Raw genomic sequence first — 22,305 nt, 5'->3', positions numbered from 1 at the left:
GACCAAACTTTATCCCAAGAATAAATACAACACAAAGTATATATAGAGACGACCTATACACACGTGATTGATTGTCATAGTGGTGAGTGCACGGATGCACAGATCAACACACAAAATTAAAGAAAAAGGCAAGATAAATCCCAATGCTTGCATGCATGTAAAGCAATATATATAAAGGTCAACGCCATATTAGTGGTCGCAGTCACACGGTCAGTAAAATGGGGCACACAACAGGCGATAATTGGGGTGGTGTAATTAATTAGGAGATGTTGACTCTTATATATTGTAGAAATACTATTAATTACTAGCCGTTAATGTAATCAAAATCTAAATTTTGTTGTTTGTGAATTATTCAGGTGCCGCAATGCACCTTTTAAGCTAGCGCCGCCTCGTAAGGCTCAACACCACCATCCGTCGCCCTATTATCTGCCCTTTCTTCGCAGCAAATTCAATACAGATTCGTAGCTACAGGTAGCTAGCCACCTCTCAATCTCTCTAGGTTACTTTTCCTATATAATATGTCTGTTTACCTGTAATCGACAAGGGCTTTTAACCTGGAGTATTTGGCCGGACGCATTGGGCAGTTTTGGCCAAACACACATGTGAGGGAGTGAAACAAGTTATAAAGGAGAGAGTGTTACACGCAATGTATACTCAGCTGACCAGCCTTGTCGTTGAAGAGCTGAAACCTAAAAAGTAGGCTTCAAAAATAAGATTTTGTGTGTATCTATATAGTCCCCCCCTGCGCATGCTTCAGCCTTCATGACATGTATATTTATTGTAACCATTCAAAGTTTCATGTAAAAGTATAAATTCTCCTCTTATAATTAATTTATTAATACATGTCTGGATCATATATATATATAGATAATCTTCATCAGGAATCAGCAGGGGGGAGAAAGAGGGGATAACTGCAACTCGCAGAGATGGTCAAACGCCAAAACAAGTAGAGACATTTGGGTTTGCAAAAACCTAGGAGGAGTTGTGCAGATTGGTAGGTTATCTGCATTTTGACTCTTCTTATGGATGGAGTGAAGGATCACGACAATCTACTGTTTGCATGGTTTTTATATCGATCTCTCTGATATTCACTGTGTGCGCGTGAGAGAGAGCATGCGTGCCATGACAAAAACGCTAGGGCCTGAATTACATTGGGCCCATTAATAAACCTTTTTCTCCAGATGCGGCCCATATTAATCCCTTATTTGATTATGTTATCCAATAAGAACTAAGAAGTGACTAGTAAATCCATTCAAAAATTCAATTTGCTTTTTGCCTCTTTTTTTTTTTTTTTTTTTTTGCCCTTTCCACAAAGTGTAATGTCTCCGCGCTCTCTTGTGATTTATTCCAACGGATAGAAGCTTCGTGTCAAGAGGACCACTCAATTCACTAGTTGAAATTCAAGTTTAAAACAAAAAAATTATCGGGTTTAAAACTGAGTTCGAGTCCAAATATATAAATTTTGTTCATATCCAAACTCAGATTGAGTTATTGTCTAGTTTATTTGTCCGGATTTAAATCAATCCAAATTTATTCGATTAACTATATCCGAAATCCAATCCAAATCAGAGTCTAAAGATGTAAATATTTCGTAAACACGTGATGCTATCTGATGTATAACCAATTTTTTCCCAACCCTACGCTCAAGTCAGGAACCATACAGGCCCTTTTAACACGCATTGTTGAAAAGGGTCTTCCCTCATCAGGCAATATCCAGCAGTTCATGATGGGCCTAATCATAGATAGATCTGATTAGGGGTGCACACCGGGCCGGGTTCCGGGTTATCGGACCGATCTGACCCGACCCGGTGATTTTTTAGAGGTAAGGGACCCGGTCCGGTAACCCTGTTAAGAATCATCGGGTTACCGGGTTTCGGGTTACCGGGCTATCGGGTTCGGGTACCAGGTCACCCGATAACCTTTAGTTGAAACTGAAAATACTGAAACAAATTCAATGAGGGAAAAAAAGATAGATCTTTGTGATGAAAATGGTGAACCATCCGAGCATCACGAGCTACATGAGGTCATGGAGAGTAAATCCAAGATATATTTTTCACCACGGAACTCGTTCAGCAGCCATAGCATGATAAAAAAGCTTTTCTTGGTTTAAGAAATCAATTCGATGCCTTTATTTGAACGGCAAAAAAATCAAACAATCAGATACTATTTTGTAACAAAAAGAGACTAGATCTGCTCGCCTTCTTGTTATCCAAAAGTCGGTCTAATCGGGCTGGCCCCTGCCCCGGAACGTCGAAGAGAAGTAGTCAGAAAGGGAGATGCTTGCCTTGTCATGTCCCTAACTTGGTTCCTTCTTACTGGGCTTCCATTTCACCGGCTAGGAACTGAGACTTCTTTCAACATGTCCCTAGCCTAGTTCCTTCTTTGTTGCCTGCCGGCCCTGCGTCTCCACTTACATCAGTATAGAGGAAGGTTTCAATCCCGTTGAGAAATAAAAAATGCCTTAACTCAGCTTCCTAACATGACAAAATGACAAACCGACTATTAAAGTATTGGGCTTGGGCTTATTAAAGTATTGGGCTATATCATTTATCTTGTCTTATTAAAGTGTTGGGCTATATCAGTTATATCTCGTCTTTATTCTTTACTTTTTCTTGGTAAAACTTAAAACTTAAAAATGACACTCAAGTGCACATATCTCACATCGTAAAAAGATAGAAGGGAACACAAGAAATCAGTCTTTAAAAGCCCAAAGAAACTCACAGCTATACAAATTCTGTCGTTTTTAATATTTTTAACCGGGTTATCGGGTGACCCGATAACCCGGAAATCATTAAAACCATTACCCGGAACCCGGACCTATTAAGAGACAATCGGGTCAGGTTTGACCCGGACCGATAAAAAGTGTTTCGGGCCTGCCCGATAAGCGCCGGGTCGGTCCGGGTTTTGTAACCCGATGAACACCCCTAGTTCTAGTCACATCTCCTAACCGGGCCTAGAGCAGCCAGCTTACGAGCCACATGGGCCCATGCATATCGTTGTTAGCAGGGGATCTGCACAATAAAGGACCTCAATTTGTCTTTCTATATAATTTAGAGGATATTTTTGATGTCAACAAGCGGACTTAACAAGATCTACATATACACCGAGTCATTAATTCAAGTGATAATGATAGTGTATATCACCTTAACAATCAAGGTTTAACTCTCCATTCCTCATTTTAAAAAAAAAAGAAAAAGACATACATTGCTTAATCATGATCGAACACAATTAATGAGTATCTAGAAACAAAATCCAATCAAATTAAACTGGATCAAAATCAGATTTGGTTTCATTTTCAAATATATACGTTTCAAGAAAGAAAGTAAATCAAGTAAACTATTTATGTAAATGGACCTGAAATAGATAATTATTTTTCAATTTTCCTTTTTTATTCAAATCCAATTAGGTTACGTGGATGATGCAATTCCTTCCAATTTTTCCCACCCCCTCCTCCCCCCAAATACAATCCTTTTGGATTATTTAATTATGGTTCCAGATTTTCGTAGAAATATAAAATATTTTTGTCTTCGTGTGATTAAAATAGTACACACGCTTCTGCAAAACCCATGCGAGCTGCACTCCAATAAGTCCCACAGTTTCCCCTGTTTTTAAGTTCTGTTCTTTAGTTTCCTCTGTTTTTTTTTCATACCCAATATTGAATTTTGAACTTTCCAAGGATTGTTTATAAGCTAAGGCTTTCGTGTGTTTCCATTGTTGGTATCCAAATTGTGGTCCTGTGTTGATTCTCAAATTTTCTTCTTTTTGGGGATTTTACAAGGTAAGTCTACTCTGTACGACAAATTCTGTGTTTCAACAACAAATGGCCGGATTCCAAATAGCGTGTGTTCAAGGCAATATATGTATGTGCAGCCATAAAAACATGACATAGAGGAATCTTCAGCTTGTCATGTGAGAGTGGGGGGATTTTTTTTCTTCTTCGTCGCCTACTTCCTTTTTCTTCTAGGAGTAGGTGAGTGTTGATTCAAGGATTATTGCTTATATGTATATATTAGTATTAGTGGGTTCGAGCAGCATTGACTCCGAGATTGATTATTTTGGGATGCATTTGAATTTATTAGGAAAAGATGACATCTTTTAGTGGTTTAGGTATTGGGTTGGGTGTAGTTTTTGGTTGCCTTTTGTTAGCGCTGATTTACTATCTGCTTTGGTGGAAGAGGAGACTTACCAGCACAGGGGTTGAAGATGATTACAGCAGTAACTACATTCAATCTATCTGCTTCAGGAGACCATTTTATTTGCACAACAACAGCAATCAGGAAATTGGAGGAGACCCAATTGGAAACGGCCATGGACAAGACGTAGAGCTTGGTTTAGGACAGGGTTTGGTGGTAAAAGTTGCAGGGGAAGAAAGTGTGGAAGCAGAGCTTATGAGATTGCACAATCTGGCAGGACCGCCAAGATTTCTATTCACAATTAAAGAGGAAACCAAGGAGGATTTGGAGTCTGAAGATGGGAAATCTAGGGGAGATTGTAAGAGTAGAAAGAGTTCAAGAACAAGAAGCTTGAGTGATCTTATATTGGCTGTTGATACTCCTTATGTTTCTCCTTTGGCTTCTCCACCTTTCAAGGCTCCATTAGATTCTTATTTTCACCATGGATTCAATCCCCTCTTTGAATCGACTACTGAGGCTGAGCTTAACAGGTTGAGATCTTCACCTCCTCCAAAATTCAAGTTTATGAGGGATGCAGAGGAGAAGCTGCAGAGGAAATTTATGGAAGAAGCTGAGAGAAAGAAATCAGAAAATGTCCTTTGTGCTCAAGATTCTCAGGTTGAATCTCTCAATTCAACAATGGTGACAGAGGGGATTCAAGGGTCATTTTTGAATTTCCTTGTTAGTAGTAGTAAGAAAGAGAAAGAGCTTCTTCATCATCTACCACAGTATCCTTCAAGTACTGCTCAGGTACTCCCACTGGCTTCTTCACCCACAGCATTCTGACCACTAGACAAGAAGCCCAATTTACAGTAGTAGATTTCTTAGGATTCACATGATCTGGTTTATCTGTTTATTTTTCTCAATTGATCTTCCTTTCAAAGATAGAATTACGGATGTACTGTTTGAAAACCGGAGCTAATTTTATGCTGCTTTTCTCTTCTGGGTACCCAACATAGCCATGACTAATCTAGTAATCTGCAACATGGACAGATAAGATGCCAGCTTATTGTTGTTTCAAAGCAAACTGATACATTCAGGATTACATTGATGTTAGTATGTTTGGTTAGTTCAAGTGGGAAAGTTGGTGGGTAATCCTGTTTGATACTGATATTCTTAGATTTCTCCTGGCCTGACTTTCACTTATAAAACAATTTTAATACTAAAGACCCATATGAATGGGATTTAGTACTATGGAGTACAGCCAGTGATATTAGACAGTTGTGTTTACAGTTAAAAATCTAAAAGAGAGGGAGGAAATTTCTAGCACCAGCCCCCTTTTGTCTTTGGCTGATAAAAGTTGTGAGAATTTGATTCTGTCGTTTTGTTTACTTTTTGTATGAGTTGTAAGGTAGTAGCAACACACAATCGGGCATTTTCAAACACAAACAACGTATTTACTCAACAACCTTCATGTCTGATGTTGCAAGATTTGAAGTAGCTTGTGTTTTAAGGGAGACATAAATAGACTGACATGTTGAAGATTTGAGCAATGCTTGTAAAAGACAACATTAAATATTGCCCGAAGGTGGAAACCAGTGGGAAGAGGTGACTGGTTTCCTACTTTCCTTAATGAGCTTCTACCTAAAAAAACAACTACTGTCCTTGTCATCACGCGATCCTGCCGAAAGTTGCCTCGACCTTTAAGTTTAAACTCCATTTTCATCATCTTTGGGACTTTTTTTTAAACCCTTAAATTGGCTATCAAAAATTTTCAAAGTTCGGTGCACAGACTCTTGCAACCATTGGTGCTATGAGGATTATGTTCGTTTGTCCAATATGGGGTTGAATAGAATTTTGAATTTTGGCCGAAAAAGAAAAACGTATTGACAGCATTGTGTTTAGTGCCTTGAAACATAGGGTATAAGATAAATCTTAGCCGTTTGTTCAATCTGACATGGAGAAGAGATTGAAGTGGTGCAAACTCTGAAGAGGAGGCCCACTGATCTGAATGGTATACCACTATACTCATCAATGCCCTTAAATATGATGATAATGAAAATAAGTACTTATTTGTATTTAAGTATTTTTTTATTTTTTTTTTCCATTTTAAGCGCTGGACAAGTTGCGGTCTTTTTCGTATTCTGGATTGGACTTCTTATATGTAAATGGAGATTGGATCGGAAGAGAGAGCCCATCTCAAACATTGAGAGACCCATGAGGCTATGACAAGGTGAGTCAAAAGGCCCGTTTTAGAGAAAGCTCTCGCTCCATCAAAGTCCCGTCTTTCCATTGAGCGGCGGACCGTGACTTACCTGAAATCATCCCAATCTAGATCTCTTCATTATTCTCGCCGATTTCAGTGAAGGTTCTCTTGCCGTTTATCTGCTGGTAAAAGCTCTATCCTTTGCATTAGGAAGTTTTTTGCTTTGGGTTTAGATCTTTCGTTGTTTCCGTATATTTTGATGCGTGTGCCAATTTATGATTCTCTGAGAGCTTGGGTTGAAATCTAAGTTTCACAGATATTCTTACTTTTGAACTCTGATATTGCGTGACTGGAGGCTCTCTCGCCTGACGTCAATCTAAGTTGTTTGTTTCTTCTATGCCAATAGTTTTGGATTTGAGTTAATTGCTTCGGCTGGAAGGACTAACTTTGGATTTGGAACTAATTCGTTTTGTGAGACAATCTATTTAGTGTTACTTCATCAGAATGTGGGGGTGATTTCAGAGTTTTTTGTTTTGGAACCCTTTCTTATTGTTTGCCGTGAACAACATATAAAGATTTGGCCCATCTGGGTATATGTTTGATTGTACAAAGCCGAGCAGGCTAGGCTGAGAGGGTATCAAAACCGATTTGAACAAGAAACCATTTCCCTCTAACCGGGAGTTAAAGTAATAAGCAAACGCAGGTCTTTTTTGCAATTTTTATTACTCCTATGGCCATTTATTTCTCAAATACTGGTTTGTTTTGTTGTATTTGGAACTGCAGAAGTAACCTGATCTCAGTGAGATTAACCAACTGGGTCCTCTGTCTGTTCATATTCAAAGATGCTAGTGAAGATGTTACTAGAGTCACAACGTGAGAGAAACCCCCTTTTATGTACAAAAACATATGTAGCCGGTACATGTACCCATAATTATCTGACATTGCTTTTTTTGAGCCATGCTTGAGTGTAATTCTGTTTCAACTGTCCGGTAGATTACCATCAGGAGAACCTTATATCTTTTGATGAAAGAAGATTTTTTATTAGTGCGTTGAGAAACTCTTTCTGTTCATATTAATGTGGAGATTTGGTTTTCGAAGTCATAAAGTTTATATTGGCTTGAAATTGTATCGGGAATTGCAAAGGCATACTCCTATTTTTTGTAGTGTGAGTCTCATATGATCCTCTTTGTCTGAAAACAAGTGCAAGCAAGTCGTTGCATATTCGTTTGCAACCTGAGCTTTTGGACTCCAGTTTATCTGACTGGCTGGCGTAAGGATAATGACTTGGGAAAACAGACACAGATTTACATCAGAATGATAGATTTTTTGAGCTACAAATATTTGTTGCAATTTCTGTTTGCAGTGACAAGGGGAGGATTTTGGGATTTCTTTCTTCCTTCTTTAATCGCTTTTGGACCTGTTTTCTATACTCATTAAGGATAGAAGGGCTTGTACAACCACCCAAGGGTAGCTGAGTTGGCTGCGGATGAATCCTTCCAGCTAGGGTCCCAAGTTCAACTCTCCACATCAATACCTGCGACTTATTACTTATTAGGTATTTGGGGAGAGTGGGGCAATCAAAGTATAAGGGGTTACATGCGCCATAGGCCCATGGTTCCTCGTCATAAAAAAAAGGGGAGAGAATCGCTTGTATTGATGAAGAAGTTCTTTCTTTCTCTATTTCTTTACTGTAATTAATGTTTCCCTTCTTTCCTCTTTGGGGTGGGAGAATGAGAGCTGGCATAACTGGAGAACAACTTTCTTAGGTTGGCCAACTAGTCAAATAACCAGCCGAAAATAGCCTCTTTTTGCTGTTTGGCGTTTGCTGTATAATTGTGAAGCAAGCTGAATGTGTAGGCAGTATGTCTTGTGCTGATTGTTGTGGTGCTTTATTTTTTGTCGATGATTGAAGTAGTGGATTATTAACATTGATTAATTGGATGTAGTACGAAAAACATAAGATGGGTCGAAAAGCCGGTGGAGTATACATAAGTCCAAAGAAATTTGGCAATATGACGAGGCCGTGCATGCAGGAAATGATAACATTTCTCAGCTGCTTGTCCCTCAACCAAAACAAAGATGATAAATGTACTCGGCAAAAGGAACTGTTGAATGCTTGTATGGATTCTCAGGTGATGTAACCATACAACGTTTTTCATTCCTATTCTGTCTTTTTCTTTTTTGTTTTGGATGTAAAATGGAAAAAAGAAAAAATTGTTCCTCGTTTCATGAATAGATTATGCTATATATCCACTAAAGGATGGATTTCGGTCATCTTTACTGCAGAGTTCCAAAAACAGAAAGAGTTGGGGAAGCATCAATTATCATCTGCAGAGGCTTAACAGGGGAAGGAAGTAGTTTGGGTTCTACAGAGAAGTTATGTTCATTCATGTATTGTGCTTCATTTGAATTACGCCTATCAGCGGAGAAAGTTCAGTTTTAAGGCCAGTTTATTATAGAATGTTTGGCTAATGGAACATTTTTGTCAGGGTTGAAAATTTCCATGCATGATAAGCTAATGATTCGATCATTTAGGAATTACTCTGCTTTGGTGGGATTCACTGCTGACCAGAATGTATTACTGGTGGAAATCTGTGGACATTTTCTGAATCAAATATTTGTAGGGACAAAATAATGTTTTGCTTCCTGCATTGTTGAAACTTTCGAAGTGATCCGGCTGTTCTTGATGTACGTACAATCAATGTAAAGCTATTCTTGACAAATATTCTTGCGGTTTACAACTTGGTAGAGACTAGAGATGAGAGATTCATTCTTGATGTTCAAGCGAAGCAAAGGTTTGACTTTCTCATTTTTCAATTGCTTAGGTTTATTTTCTTGAATTAAGCAGACTGTACGCTGGGTCTGCCCAGCGAGCCCCAACAAACATTAATCCTTTTGTATCACTGGCCCATAGTGCTAGAGAAGAGCGTGGGACCAAGCCCATGGTGAGCTTCTTAATCAATTTACACTTAGGCCCAGAGTCAATAGTGGGCTCAGTGGGCCGTCAGCAGACGTGGTTGGTTTCACTGAAACCTTGAATATGGTATGATTAACGAGCTCCAGGTGGACCGAGGCCCAGTTTAGTTTAGACAGCAACAGCATGTGAGGAATTCAAACGGTGGGCCCAGGCTAACATGGGAGCTAAATCTTAATTGATAGGTCTACCGAATGCTTGGAGAGACGTCTATATCTAATCATTAGTTTAGTTTGGCCGTTCGTAGTTTTCTTCTGTAAACGTAAGATCGATAGCTTGATATTATATATTCTACGCGAAATGTAACCCTAAAAAAACAAAATAAAAAAAAATCAGTGCATGCATATATGCACGAGGAGAAGCAAAGAAGGTTTAATATTTGAAAGGGCAAAAGAGGAGGATTTGTGCATATAAGTGGGAGACATGGAAGCTTATTCATCTTGTTATAAAAAGCTGTTAATGGAGGAAAAGCGAAACCGTTGTATAGTTTTGTGCAATATTTGATGGATCTCTCCAATCAGACTCAGTCGTGACCATGAACATTGAACGTCCCTGAAATCTTAATCTGCATGTAATGATCATGTAGCCCACTATCTATCCAAGTTGTGGTATCTAGCTAGGGTTGTGCCTGCGCCTTGAGAGTTAAAGCTATAAAAGTGAACATGGATCAGAACGTACATATTGCATCTAGATTTTATATACATACATATATATATATATATGTCAGTGGCATGTGCAATCATGAACCAAAGTTTACTTGGTACCAATCTCTCTTTTTTAGGATAACAAATTTAACAGTGCAGACATGGTACCACCTCTTTGCAGTGTGGGTGCCATGTTGAACCCCTCATAAGCTACAATATACTTTACATCAATATCATTATGCAAAGAGACTTCTTCCTTCTGTGTACGTACGTACAGCAGAAAGTGTATTTTCCAGTGCTTTCTTCAGGAACGTACTACATATTATTTACATAAACTAATTACTCCTAGAAAAATATGTATCTTTAGACAGCAAATTTTGTTTACTCTAATTGAGATACATATATATATATATGAGGAGACAAGTGAATGTGTTAAAGCTGAAACTTTGCTTCCTTTCCAACTATAATTGGCTTTTTTGCATGAAAGTAAGCGAAAAGGCCGTACGCTCTGGCGATTCTTGATAGGGAATGAGATTCTTCCACCACTAACTTCCCCTTCTTTGCTGGCTATATATCTTTAACTACTATAAATAAATACAAACCAATATTCCACAAACGATGCATGCAAATCAATATAATGAAATGATTTTATAGATTTTAATCCCTCACCATGTGCTTCATTATGTATGCCTTAATCTGATTCTAGAATATTATTTAGAAAACCATTGATACATATTTGAGAAGAAGCAAGTAGGAATTGATAGAGAGAAATTTTACTCAATTTACTTGTAGAGGTATTATTTGCTTGAGAGCTTAAGATCCGCGCAATTTTATCCTTAAAATGATCATTTACAATTGAGAGTAAGTGAGCTCAAACTTACAAACGACATGATTAGCTTTCAGTCTCTCATTTAGTCGATGTGAGACATTTTGTATTTCTAACAAACGTAATTATTAGATTCTTGCTTTGTACAACAACGGTGCAATTGCTCGAAGTTTTCCCCATCAGGATACTATCTTAAGAGAATCAATGCGACATTGACAAATCAAGGTGGGATAAGAAGTGAATCATACCATGTTCACTTAGCTATCACAAAGTTGATTGATTGTACCAAATTTTCACTCTTCAAATTTGGCACTCAAGAAGTTTTAAATCGTACGTGATAGTTGACATGATCAAAACGATCTCTAATTTCACGTACAAGGGGATCGGAATAATTGAATATGTGTTTCAAGGGCAAGTGTTTCGATGAAAAAGTAAAGTGGAATAATAGAGAGACGACCAATTCAATAATACTGAATATACACGCATATATCTATGGAGGAGAAGAACAAATGAGAGTGCAAGATAGATGGTTGTGGCAGTGGAGTTTCCCTTTTCCACCGTCCAAACCCGGCCCAGACCCTCCCGTATTCGTATATATTCCGTAGTATCTGTTTCATGCAATAGTGGGACCTCCCAATGGTTGACGTGGCACAGCATTTTTCCGACCATGAGCATCTGACGGATAAAGGGTTGATTTTGACCGCCTGCTTTTGTCGTTACGTTGGTCCACAATCACACGGCTTTAGAGGGCCACCAGCCAGCCAGCCTTTCCTTCGTTAGGGATATATATCATATTTATAAGCATCTACTTTATTAATACATATAATATTTCTTTTTCTTATCTTTTTTAGCTAAGATCACTTGTTGATGCAAGTAATCGTATATGAATTCATTATATATTTCTCCGATATGCCTAAGATACCAAAATTTTTGTAATTTTATCTAAAGATAATTAGGTTAAGATTTATCAAGGGGTTTAGGGTTGAGGGGTGTTTAAGCTCAACAATTTGGCGTAATAATTTGATTGGTTATCTCTCCGGCCTTACAGATTAAAAATACATCTTCGAAATTAACTAAGATATTTCCCAGGGATTTCGTGGCATTTCCAGCCCACTTCTGGAGGGGGGTTTTGACGCAATTATCTGTATGGGTTTCAACCCGGTTTAAAGTTTATGTTGTCGTGGTGCGGACTATGACAGTCAAATCCAAGTTTAAAACTGACAAGAGATCACAAAATGGCCATTGGCTGAAGCATTCCCAGTCGGTTACCAAAAAAAAAGGGTGTTTAAACTCGTCGTGTGTGTATATATGATAAAAAATAAAAGAAAGTTATGCTTTTATTAGTTATGGTCCCAACGAAGGAATTGGATTATAGGACAACCCAAGTATCTAGCAACCATGCATGCCTTTTGTGCTAATTCCATCCATGCATGATGCATGATGCATGTTAAAAACGAAGATCGATGTCACAGATATCACCATGGATGTGTAGTGGGGGGTGCCTGTGCTTTTCCATGTTGACACTGATCTTATGTGCTACAGTATATGACAAAGTGCAATTTGCGACACTTGTAAAGGAGGCCCTGCAGCTTACTTGTCGAGGAAGATAAATGCAATGTTTCAACTTTGATGTTTTTTTCACACTCCCCAATCAGAGCAACTTTTTTACATATAATTATCTCTCCCACCTACTTAATTTGCGGTCTTAATCCCCCAAAAGAGGCTTCAACACTAAAAATAGTAGAGCAATTATAAAAGACTAAGAAAGACAAATTGCAAATTGGTGTTCGATCTTGTGTTATTTTATATAATATATTCATATAAGCAATAAAGTTGAAAGACGTACCACTCAATATTTTTCCTTCATATTTTTTTTCCCTTCTTCTTTGAATCTAAAAAGTTGATAAAGATGGCTAAACTTAATTAGGGCCCCTCAAATTATGCATTACTGTCACTTTCATAATTTGACCGGATCTTACTTATATAACGTCCACTTATAGTGCACGATGATAATTTTTTAGGTTTTTACATTTGATTTAATTTGCAAGTGAAGCTGTGTGAGTATATATATCTAATTACATATAACAAAAATAAAATACGAAATCGCAAGTGGAGTTGATGTTGAAGTTCTTCTTCTTCTTTTAATAGAACCCAATGTTAGGAATTTAATTATTTAGTCCACTTAATTAGTTACCTAATGTCAAAGATGTGAAAGAAATTAAGAATGTTTCCATTAGTATTGGAAAATATAACAAGATTTCATTGAAAATAAAATTTTCACGACTTTGCTTTGGAAATATAAAGAAAAAAAATCAACAATGGTTGAGAAATTGTTAAAAACCAGACCAGGTGCGCGCCCATACACACCCAACATGCCCATACATTTCTTACCAACCACACAAGCCTAACCACTACCCACATATGTGCTAGTTGTAACCAACAAGTCCAATAGGCCACTACCTAGAAAACTTGTTGGCTGATTGAGGAAGGCATTTGCCCTCCTTATCAATAGATCACAAGTCCTCTATCTAAGCAATGTGAGACATTGGTATCAATACCCACATTTTACTGAGCCGACGCCCACGTCGGCTACACTCAGTGGGGGTCTTTCACTGGGCTTGTACCATCAGATCCATTAGTTGCCCTTTTCATGGTGACCTAATCCAGTCCCATACCTGGACTGGACGAAATTGATGCCCACGTTGGCTGCACTCAGTGGGGTCTTTCACTGGGCTGGGGCTTACCCATACCACCAGATCCACTGGTAACCCTTTTCATGGCGGCCTAGTCCAGTCTCATACCTAGACGAAGTGAGATCTAAACACACATGTCTCTGATATCATTGTTAAGAACCAGACCATGTGCATGCCCATACATTCCTTAACCAACCACACAAGCCCAACCGCTACCCACATATGGGTTGGTTGTAACCAACAAGCCCAAATAGGTCACTACCTAGAAAACTTGTTGGCTGATTGAAGAAGATATTTGCACTCCTTATTAATATATCACAAGTCTCCTATCTAAACAATGTGGGACATTCGTATCAGAAGCGGAACACGAAAGTATGAAGAACATAGAAAACCATAAATATTTTTGTATTGATATTATCTGTACATGCTACACCATACGTTATTACAAAATTCATCATAGTTAAGTGAGTAGATTTACGTAGATATATTTGCCACCCTATAATTTCGAGTGTGATTGCTTGTGGAGATCCCACCACAAAAAAGGACAGGTGACCTGTTTTACAACATTGGATCATCTCTCTCTCTCTCTCTTCCATGCATGAGGACTCACAGCTCTCTTTAGTGAGCACTAAATTGCAGTCAATATAGGCTTAGAAAGAAAAGCTTCATAGCTAAGAAACTTCTTTTCCTCCACTCATCAAAAGATTCAAAACCCTAAATATATAATAAAACAAAAAGAGATGAGAATGAAAGAATATATAAATTAAACTAAACAAATACAAAAGCCCCTCCCTATCTTTCTTTCTTCCTTCTTCTCCTTTAATTATCTTTTCCCTTTCTTTCCTTTCTTTCTTTCTTGGCTCCGCTGGTACTCTCCCTGTGATTCTACACCACCATTTTCTCTAAAGCCCCATTAACCTTTACAAAAAGCAAAGGAAAAAAAACATGGTTTTCTCCTCATTTCCAGTCTATTTAGATCCTCACAATTGGCACCAGGTATGATTTTTCTTCATTTTAATTCCATTCACTACAAAAGCAAGAATATTTACAGCAAATGAGAAAGAAAAAAAAGAGGAGATTTAGATACTCCTATTCCTTTGTGATCTGATCTACTTGAATATACTAGATTTAATTCGTTTCTTTATTATTGCTTACAATTAATTCTTGCAAAAAAAATTATAACTTTGCAGCAGCAGCAACAACCAAATCAACAACAAGGAATAATTAGTGCTCCGCATGATCAAACTCCACAGCTTCCATCTCTTCCTCCTCAGCCTCCTCCGGTGGCGGCTGGTTCAGGCTCAATCCGACCGGGGTCGTTGGCTGATCGAGCCAGGCTAGCAAAGATTCCACAGCCAGAAGCAGCCCTCAAGTGCCCTAGGTGTGAGTCCACCAACACTAAATTTTGCTATTTCAATAACTACAACCTCTCTCAACCGCGCCATTTCTGCAAGACATGCCGGCGGTACTGGACTAGAGGAGGTGCCCTAAGAAATGTTCCGGTGGGAGGCGGTTGTAGGAGGAACAAGAAGAGTAAAAACAGTGCCAAGTCATCACCAGCCTCATCCAGTGAGAGGCAATTAGTAGGTGGTTCAAGCTCCACAAGTGCAATTACTCCAGAGATTATCGGTCATTTGCCTCATCATCAACAAGTTTCTCATCAATTTCCTTTTTTGGGATCTTCGCCCAATATGACTCAGTATAGTGTTGGGAATCTTGGCTTGAATTTTAGCGGAATTCAGGGAAACATTGGAGCTACAAACGGCGGTGTCGGTGGCCAAACTGATGTGGGTTTTCAGATAGCACCTAATTCAGGTATGATTTTCTTGTATAAGAATTTCAATTGCGTTTATATTCATCACTGTAGAAATTGGGTTCAAATTTTCCCCAGTCCCTAGGTTGATTATGGTATTTTTTTGTCTTGTTTTTGATATATAGGAGGAATGCAACAATTTCCATTCTTTGAGGCACAGACAGCAGGCTTGTTTTCGTTTCAAAGTGAAGGAGTACTGGAAGGAGGGTCTTCCATGGTTGGAGATAGCCTGCAGCTTCGGGCAATGACTAGTACTTCAAGCTCTAGGGTTTCTCAGCTAGCTCCAGTGAAGATGGAAGAAAACCACCATGGGGGGTTATCAAGGCAACTGTTGGGTAATTTAGAGAGTAATAATCAGTATAATTGGAGTGGTGGAAATACTTGGACGTCGGATTTATCAGGTCTCGGTTCTTCCTCCAATACTCACCTGCTATAAGATTGATAATATCTGGATTGCAACTCTCTAACCCACCAGAATTGGCCAATAATTAAGATGGTGGAACTGGATTAATCTCTTCTTGATCAGATCACAGATAGGGGGATCCAAGGTAGAACTCGGGTTTTATTTCCTAATTAATAATTTGTTGCTTTTAATTGGTTGAAGACTATTGAAGTTGTGTTGTTATATATTGTATTTCAATACGTGGAATGTGTGTGATCGTGAGATCGTCATTGGTGTCTGTTGTTTCCTGAGGTGGTGAGTTCATATTTCAGATTAATCCTTGTTATCAATGGCAACTTGTTTCCCTTTCATCTTTTTCATACATTACCATTTTCGCTAGGTTTTTTTACATCAAAATGTGCTATAGTAGATATATATCTGGTTTCGCATATTTCTTTTCTTCATTGTTTGGTTATTAATGGATTCGCATCTAGTTAGCGTAAAAATCAACGGACACAATAAGAGAAGCAACCCTACGAGTCAATGTGATATATATGCATTAGTTTGTAAGACGCACCAAAAAAGAGTGTAATACGTATATTTCAACCCCCTTCGATCAGCATACATGAGGGGTTGCTTATGTTTGCTACTGCTTCATATATATATACACGAATAATTCTTACATAAGGGTGCAAAATTCTCGCATGGGGGTGTGTCTATACGCAATTGAGTATCCTTAGACGCCATTGCTTAGCTTCAAATGCCCTCCTTGAAATTTTGTGCCCTAAAATTTGATGCTTAGTTATCACATTGTGAGGGATTCTGATCCCCTTTAATTTCCTCTACTTTAAGTAGCAAAATTTGAATTCCCAAAAAGTTAATTTTCTCACATTTGTAGGAGATTTATATCTAAGAGACTAAGACAAGGAGAGGTTTTGTTCGTTTTATTCTTCACCTCATGACTCCCCATGCAAAGGAAACTGTTTCTTATGTACGTAAAAAAAACAAAAGAAAAAAGAGAAAGGAGAGTCATTATCATCATCATATTCATGAACAACACTAATACTGTTGAAATGATTTTGTAATAATAAGAGATATCATCGGATTGGACCTACTCATTTGTTGTTTGTGAGTGAAAGTCAAAAAACAAAATATACAACAAAACGCCAAAACTCCCACTCAAAACCATGTAAATTCCTTTTTCAATCAAACCAATTGTTAGGAAGCTGGAGCCTAGATTTTCCTTAAGAAACAACATTTGAATGTTCAAGAGTATTTCGGTCAGATCTCTCTCTCTCTCTCTCTCTCTCTATCTTATCTCTCTTCCTCTCTCTCATAAGTCATATCCAATTCAAAAAAGAATCTCTAACAAGAATCCTCTAGACTTGTAATGGTATATGTTATATTTTATAATATAAGGTTTGATGTGGACCAATTAAGGATATGCTTTTGCGAGGACCAAGATCGATCGACTGGCCGGTATTTGCCTAGACGAATAAAGCAAAGCAATCCAGTGTTTAGACTCCAAAAAAGAAGAGCTTTCGAAAGTTTTCATTATATAATAATGAGGATTGAGGAGGAGTTGCGATAGTGAAAACTGTAAACTGTGATATATATATATATATATATATATATATATATATCAATTAAAATGTGGATGTAAGAGAAAGAAGAAAAAAGAGGAGTGGTTGCTGTTGTTGGTGGGGTAACTTCTGCTAGCTAGGGTTCCATCGATCAACACCAACAAGAGCAAATCAAAAGCAGGCCTTGGAATTCCAAGCCCTGATTTATATGCGACTCTGAGACTCAGACTCAGAGGTAATTTGTCTTGTGTTCATGTCTATTGACCGACCGCTTTAATTTGATGATAGACGTGAAATTTCTCTTCACTATTATTTTGTTCCCTTTTTCCACAGCCAACTTTTACTTTTCATCTTAATTATTTAACGTACTTGCTTTCTAGATATATATTTTTTTGTTTTGACTTTTTTTACAGCTTTACTTGGTAAAAGCTCCTCTGAATTTGCTCTATGGATGTTTCTAATTAAATCATGGTTTTGGTGATGAAATTAAAGCAATTAAGGCGTTATATATGCACTTTTGATTTTGAACATCTGATACATAATAAACATCTACAATAAGATCATGAGGAACTTTGCAAAGATGGTCAGTAACTAACCATTGTGTTGTTGATTTAACATGTGGCGTGGTGATGACCGTCAGAACCCTATATTAATTATTAATACGTCTGAAATTAATCCACGAGAACCTAAACCGCGATATTATATCCACAAATATTACATGCTTTTTCTCTAATTCATTTTTCCAAGTCTCTAATTCAATCATCTACTAACTCAATCACCGGAGCTTTTTCTCTAATTAATTATGAATGTTATAATAACAGATTTTCAAGCATCCCTCAATTTGTTAAATAATTAAAAGAAAAAAAGAAATCGAAAAGTATGATAGGCAACTCCAACTTTTTTGCTACAGGAAATCTTGTGGGGCCCATATTTGACATATTTAAAAGCCTGTCCAGGCAAAACCTGCTTATCTGATGTGAAGTTTGCGGTTTCATTTTTGGGCTTTAGTCAATCCAGACAACCAAGGCAACCTCACCTCCGAATTTGCAGCCAAAAGGCCCAAAACGTCTAATAGGAAGATCAGAAGACGGTTCAGTATACAGGCTTGATGTGCCTTATAAATGGGCTTCACTTGATAGACCAGTAACCCACAATACGGCCCGTATGCAATGTATGCACTACATTGAGCAATAAATTGCGCAAAACTTTTACTATAAATTATAAATTCACGTCGGACGATGATGATGAAAATCGAAATCGAAATAATTGGAAAAAGTTGGGCGCAAGAAATGCTAGAATTTCCTGATCAGAGGAAGCCATTAGTTTGCTCGAAGCTTATAGGTCCCTGTACCGTTTCCTGTATCTTCGTCTTACTCACTCAGTTCGCCCTCTCTCTTGTTCCTCGATTCTTCGCTACCAGTTCAATTGCAATCCAACTAGCACTCTCAGGTCCCTCACCTCTCTCTTTGTATACAACAAATGGTATTAATCTATGCGACTCGGTACAAATTGGAAACTGTAAATTTTCTTTTGTCGCAGCTCTGGTACTAGTTATTGTTTTAGGTTCTGGCGGATGGTGTAGGCGGCTCCTTGGAGTATATGCATCGGCTCCAGCTTTTGTCGTCTTCAACATACTTTTCATTTGGGGCGTTTACATCGCTGTTATTCGACGAGGTGCTGATTCTTCCTTTGTTTCATTTGCTCGCGAGTTTCATAACTAGTAGATTGGCTTTTATTGCTTTGTGTTCTGAGTTCGGATCTGTCTATTTTTCTGGTTTAGATGATTGTCTCACTTATGAACTCGTAAATTCTTGGGTAGCCTGTAAGTTTGCTTGCTCACTGTCCTAAATATTTAGGTATCTAAGTAAGCATATTTGATTTTTGTAATTAGTCGCTTTAATGTTTCTGGTTTTTAATTGATTTAGGGTTTCTATTAGTTGGTGGTCAATTCTGTCTTGCGCACTACTAGTTGTTGATTTTTATGTTGCTGAACTATACTATCAGTCTCGTGAATGAATAATGCTTGTGTTATTACCAACAATTGGGGTTACCCTAGCCTCTCACAAAAATAGTGGACTGAATCTACGGTTATAATCTCGTGCAATAGCTTTCACGAGGCCCTTTTTAGGGTGCAAATGTTGACTAAAGTTGTGTCAATCAGCATTGAGAAACTATGGAACTTCTTTTTCTTCTTATGCAATTGGCCAGGAAGATGGTTGTAATTGTTTTGAAAAACATATGGTGAAGCCAATCATTGGCTGTTGGGATTGATTAACTGCCCTTGCTAGTACATGACTTTCAGTTATGCCTTCTTTTGCAGCTGTTGCAAAAATCATGGATGTTGCATTTAGTGGAGAGGTTCTCATGCTCATTATTGGTCTATGTAGGTTGTTTTTGACTCTCTCTCTCTCTCCTCCCTTGTAATTGCCAACATGAGGTGTATAGAAACTTAGATTCCATGGTTGTTAACCAACATTTTTCTTAATGGCAGAATCATGTCAAGTGATCCAGGTTATGTTAGACACAATTCTTCTTGTCCAGAAGGCGTTGAAGCTCTGGATGAGGTTGTCAATTTGAACTCTACATTCTATTTTTAACTGTACATATGGAGTTTGTTCTTAATTTTTTTCCTGACCAATTAGAGGCTTAACATTTGTTTTCTTGTAATTATCAATGTCATTATTCATTATCGTCAATTTTACTTATCAAGCAAATCTAGAGATGTGGAGATATCTTTTGCTTGTTTCGTGTTTGCCTGTGCAGCTGGAGCAGCTCTTTTTTTGTATACTGTTTACGAAAACTTTTATCTTTCATGTGGAAACGGGCAGAGGTATCATTGAGCTTGTAGCTTCAAGCTTGTTTCTCGTTTCACATCAATGTATGCCTTTGTTATTGGACAATCAAGTGATTTGAGCACATAGGCTATAACTGTTGTAAACTTGTAAATTCATTGATGCTGCAACTTGTGCGGTAGTAATGTCTGGGAGCATTTCACTTTTAATGTCATAATTTTGAGTAAAGCCGTGGGTTGTTTTGACCTCCATTCTTTGGTTCTTCCTTTTGTATTGTCAGTTAATGGCCTTGAGCATTCCACTTTTGGGTTATTATGACTTGCAGACTTTGGTTATTCGTTTTGTATCTGACTATTTGTACATTCACCCCTGCAAAAGTCTTATTCATCCCTCTAGGCTTCACTATTTTCGTTGAAAAATAAGTGGTCTTTATGTATTTATTGAAGCATTATTCATTTTCGTTTCAGAATTCGCTATCGCAAAGAAGGATAAGATATTGTAAGAAATGCAAGGCATACATTAAGGGTTTTGACCACCATTGCCCTGCTTTTGGAAACTGTATTGGTAATGATAATTAAGATTTGTTGAGCAGTTGATTTACCAGTTTTTCACTTCTCAAAATCACCTTAGATTAGATGTCCATTGCATAGCAGCCATGTACTTTATGCTAGGTTCTTTCGATTTTTCAGCACTTTTTTATGAATAATATTGATTTTTATTCAGCATGTTTTATTTTGATATTCTTTTTGTTAGAATAATATGCTATTGGTTATTACTGTGCAGGCAAGAATAATTACATCCTCTTCATTTTTCTTCTGCTTGGATTTCTAACTACTGAGGTTTCGTATCTCCTGTGCTTAATTCAATGTAAGCTTAGACTATCATACAGAAGATATATGGTAGGAATCTGCTATCAATCTATTGATCTGCATTTTATAAAAAAAGTATCTGAAGAATTGTTACTCTCAGTCCTTCATCCTCTGATTTTCATCTTATTTTTCGAAACTTAATGGTCTGGCTTAAGATAGGGCCACGACTTTGATTCACAGGTTTTGCTATTTAATGAGTTGTCCTTTATTAATTGCCTTCTGGACTGAAATATTAACCTGTGAATTCCTGTTCTGTTTTTCAGTCACCAAAAAATCCAGGAGTTTTGATAGAACTAGGTTGGAGGTGGGTTACTGCAGTTGTGGTGTTACCTTTATAATGCCATACAGTTGATAAGTTATGTGATCCTAAGTTATCTATGATCATCTATGTCTGACTAAGCTATATATGTCTGTGTGTAGACAAGTCTGTCTAGAAGTTTGGCGATCAGCACAATGCTGTTTTCTCTTTTCCAAGTGCTATGGCAGGTTTTCATTGTTTTCACTTTCACATAAATTATGCTTTTTTTTTGAAATTTCTATTTTGGTGGTAACATTTCAAGTTAACCTGTCTAAATACTAATAAGATTTATGTTGTGTATGTAGGTGGTGTTTCTTATATGGCATTTTTATTGTATATGCTCCAATATCACAACGGATGAGTGGGTGAGATCCTAATCCCAATTGTGATAGTGAAAGTGGGAAGATAGGGCATATGCATGCATGTTTGTTTGTCTGAGCAAGAAAGGGAATATTATAGGCACAAACTTTCTGTTGATCATGACTTATAGTCGGATTAAAAAAGTTGAGAAAACCTAATATTGTTGCAAATATGCCAGTCTTGTTCAATTTTCATTGTAGATAATACAGAGTTCCCTCTTTTCTGTTCAGATAAACTGGACAAAATATCCCGAGTTCCAAATTATTCTCGGGTCCCTGCCAGGTAAAATTTACTTTATGGTACCTTGTTTGTTTGTTTATTTTTATCACAGTCCAACAGAGAGTTCAATATATTTGTCTATCCAGGAGAGAGCTTTTCTAAGATCATGTTTAAGAATCCTCATGACAAGGGCATTCTACAAAATGTGGTGGAGTTTTTAACATTGAAAGGATAATGATATGTTTATAATTGCTCTTGGGACCATGAATGGTTGCCCTCCCATGGCTTTCACACAGGATTTTTAACTAGCTTGTAGAATGTGACTTGGCCACGGTGAGAAGTAAAGAGTGTTGTCTCAAGTAAATTACAGTCTGAAAGTTTGTTCTGTAAACTTAAAAACCGTAATAACTGGTGGGTCAATGGTTGCTAGAGACGTTGACAAAATTGCATGAAGCCAAGGTACTTGTTGCCACCTTTTTGTTTCAAGGCTGCTCATGCCAACATAAGCCATACACTGATCCGCTACGTTTTGTT

General features: G+C 37.7%; 4 protein-coding genes across 6 annotated transcripts; all 4 read left to right on the top strand.

The window, feature by feature from the left end:
- The first annotated feature begins 3,559 nt into the window (after positions 1-3,559).
- LOC120001765 lies at positions 3,560-5,121 on the top strand. The gene has a single exon (XM_038850224.1). It carries the CDS (start codon positions 4,086-4,088, stop codon positions 4,956-4,958), a length of 873 nt encoding a protein of 290 aa, XP_038706152.1. The 5' UTR covers positions 3,560-4,085; the 3' UTR covers positions 4,959-5,121.
- Positions 5,122-6,340: 1,219 nt separating this feature from the next.
- LOC120001752 lies at positions 6,341-9,070 on the top strand. Its single transcript, XM_038850203.1, has 3 exons — positions 6,341-6,503; positions 8,265-8,450; positions 8,605-9,070. The coding sequence occupies exons 2-3, from the start codon at positions 8,280-8,282 to the stop codon at positions 8,674-8,676; spliced, it is 243 nt and encodes an 80-aa protein (XP_038706131.1). The 5' UTR covers positions 6,341-6,503; positions 8,265-8,279; the 3' UTR covers positions 8,677-9,070.
- Positions 9,071-14,253: 5,183 nt separating this feature from the next.
- LOC120002856 (dof zinc finger protein DOF2.2-like) lies at positions 14,254-15,948 on the top strand. Of its 2 annotated transcripts, none has more exons than XM_038851707.1 (3): positions 14,254-14,451; positions 14,649-15,270; positions 15,394-15,948. In XM_038851707.1, the coding sequence occupies exons 1-3, from the start codon at positions 14,401-14,403 to the stop codon at positions 15,702-15,704; spliced, it is 984 nt and encodes a 327-aa protein (XP_038707635.1). In that variant the 5' UTR covers positions 14,254-14,400; the 3' UTR covers positions 15,705-15,948. The 2 variants fall into 2 exon arrangements, with proteins under 2 accessions (XP_038707635.1, XP_038707634.1); XM_038851706.1 differs by having other exon boundaries at positions 14,255-14,451; positions 14,646-15,270.
- A 2,518-nt stretch (positions 15,949-18,466) lies between these two features.
- Positions 18,467-22,296, top strand: LOC120002862 (palmitoyltransferase ZDHHC12-like). Of its 2 annotated transcripts, none has more exons than XM_038851713.1 (11): positions 18,467-18,682; positions 18,773-18,907; positions 19,554-19,620; positions 19,725-19,797; positions 20,493-20,589; positions 20,809-20,892; positions 21,158-21,198; positions 21,315-21,380; positions 21,498-21,557; positions 21,783-21,834; positions 21,918-22,296. In XM_038851713.1, exons 1-11 carry the CDS (start codon positions 18,472-18,474, stop codon positions 22,004-22,006), a joined length of 975 nt encoding a protein of 324 aa, XP_038707641.1. In that variant the 5' UTR covers positions 18,467-18,471; the 3' UTR covers positions 22,007-22,296. The 2 variants fall into 2 exon arrangements, with proteins under 2 accessions (XP_038707641.1, XP_038707642.1); XM_038851714.1 differs by having other exon boundaries at positions 21,315-21,376; positions 21,918-21,970.
- The last annotated feature ends 9 nt before the right edge of the window (positions 22,297-22,305 follow it).

The sequence above is a fragment of the Tripterygium wilfordii genome, chromosome 7, assembly GCF_013401445.1.
Source record: "Tripterygium wilfordii isolate XIE 37 chromosome 7, ASM1340144v1, whole genome shotgun sequence".
NCBI lineage: Eukaryota > Viridiplantae > Streptophyta > Magnoliopsida > Celastrales > Celastraceae > Tripterygium > Tripterygium wilfordii.
This window is presented reverse-complemented; position numbering and strand designations above follow the sequence as displayed.

Excerpts from the sequence above, each read along its gene's own strand:
- LOC120001765 (XM_038850224.1), top strand. The coding sequence starts at position 4,086 with ATGACATCTTTTAGTGGTTTAGGTATTGGGTTGGGTGTAGTTTTTGGT.
- LOC120001752 (XM_038850203.1), top strand. The coding sequence starts at position 8,280 with ATGGGTCGAAAAGCCGGTGGAGTATACATAAGTCCAAAGAAATTTGGC. Across the intron at positions 8,451-8,604 it reads ATGCTTGTATGGATTCTCAG|AGTTCCAAAAACAGAAAGAG; the intron begins GTGATGTAACCA and ends TCTTTACTGCAG.
- LOC120002856 (XM_038851706.1), top strand. The coding sequence starts at position 14,401 with ATGGTTTTCTCCTCATTTCCAGTCTATTTAGATCCTCACAATTGGCAC. Across the intron at positions 14,452-14,645 it reads ATCCTCACAATTGGCACCAG|CAGCAGCAACAACCAAATCA; the intron begins GTATGATTTTTC and ends ATAACTTTGCAG. Across the intron at positions 15,271-15,393 it reads TCAGATAGCACCTAATTCAG|GAGGAATGCAACAATTTCCA; the intron begins GTATGATTTTCT and ends TTTGATATATAG.
- LOC120002862 (XM_038851713.1), top strand. The coding sequence starts at position 18,472 with ATGATGATGAAAATCGAAATCGAAATAATTGGAAAAAGTTGGGCGCAA. Across the intron at positions 20,590-20,808 it reads TGCTTTTGGAAACTGTATTG|GCAAGAATAATTACATCCTC; the intron begins GTAATGATAATT and ends ATTACTGTGCAG. Across the intron at positions 20,893-21,157 it reads TCTCCTGTGCTTAATTCAAT|TCACCAAAAAATCCAGGAGT; the intron begins GTAAGCTTAGAC and ends TCTGTTTTTCAG.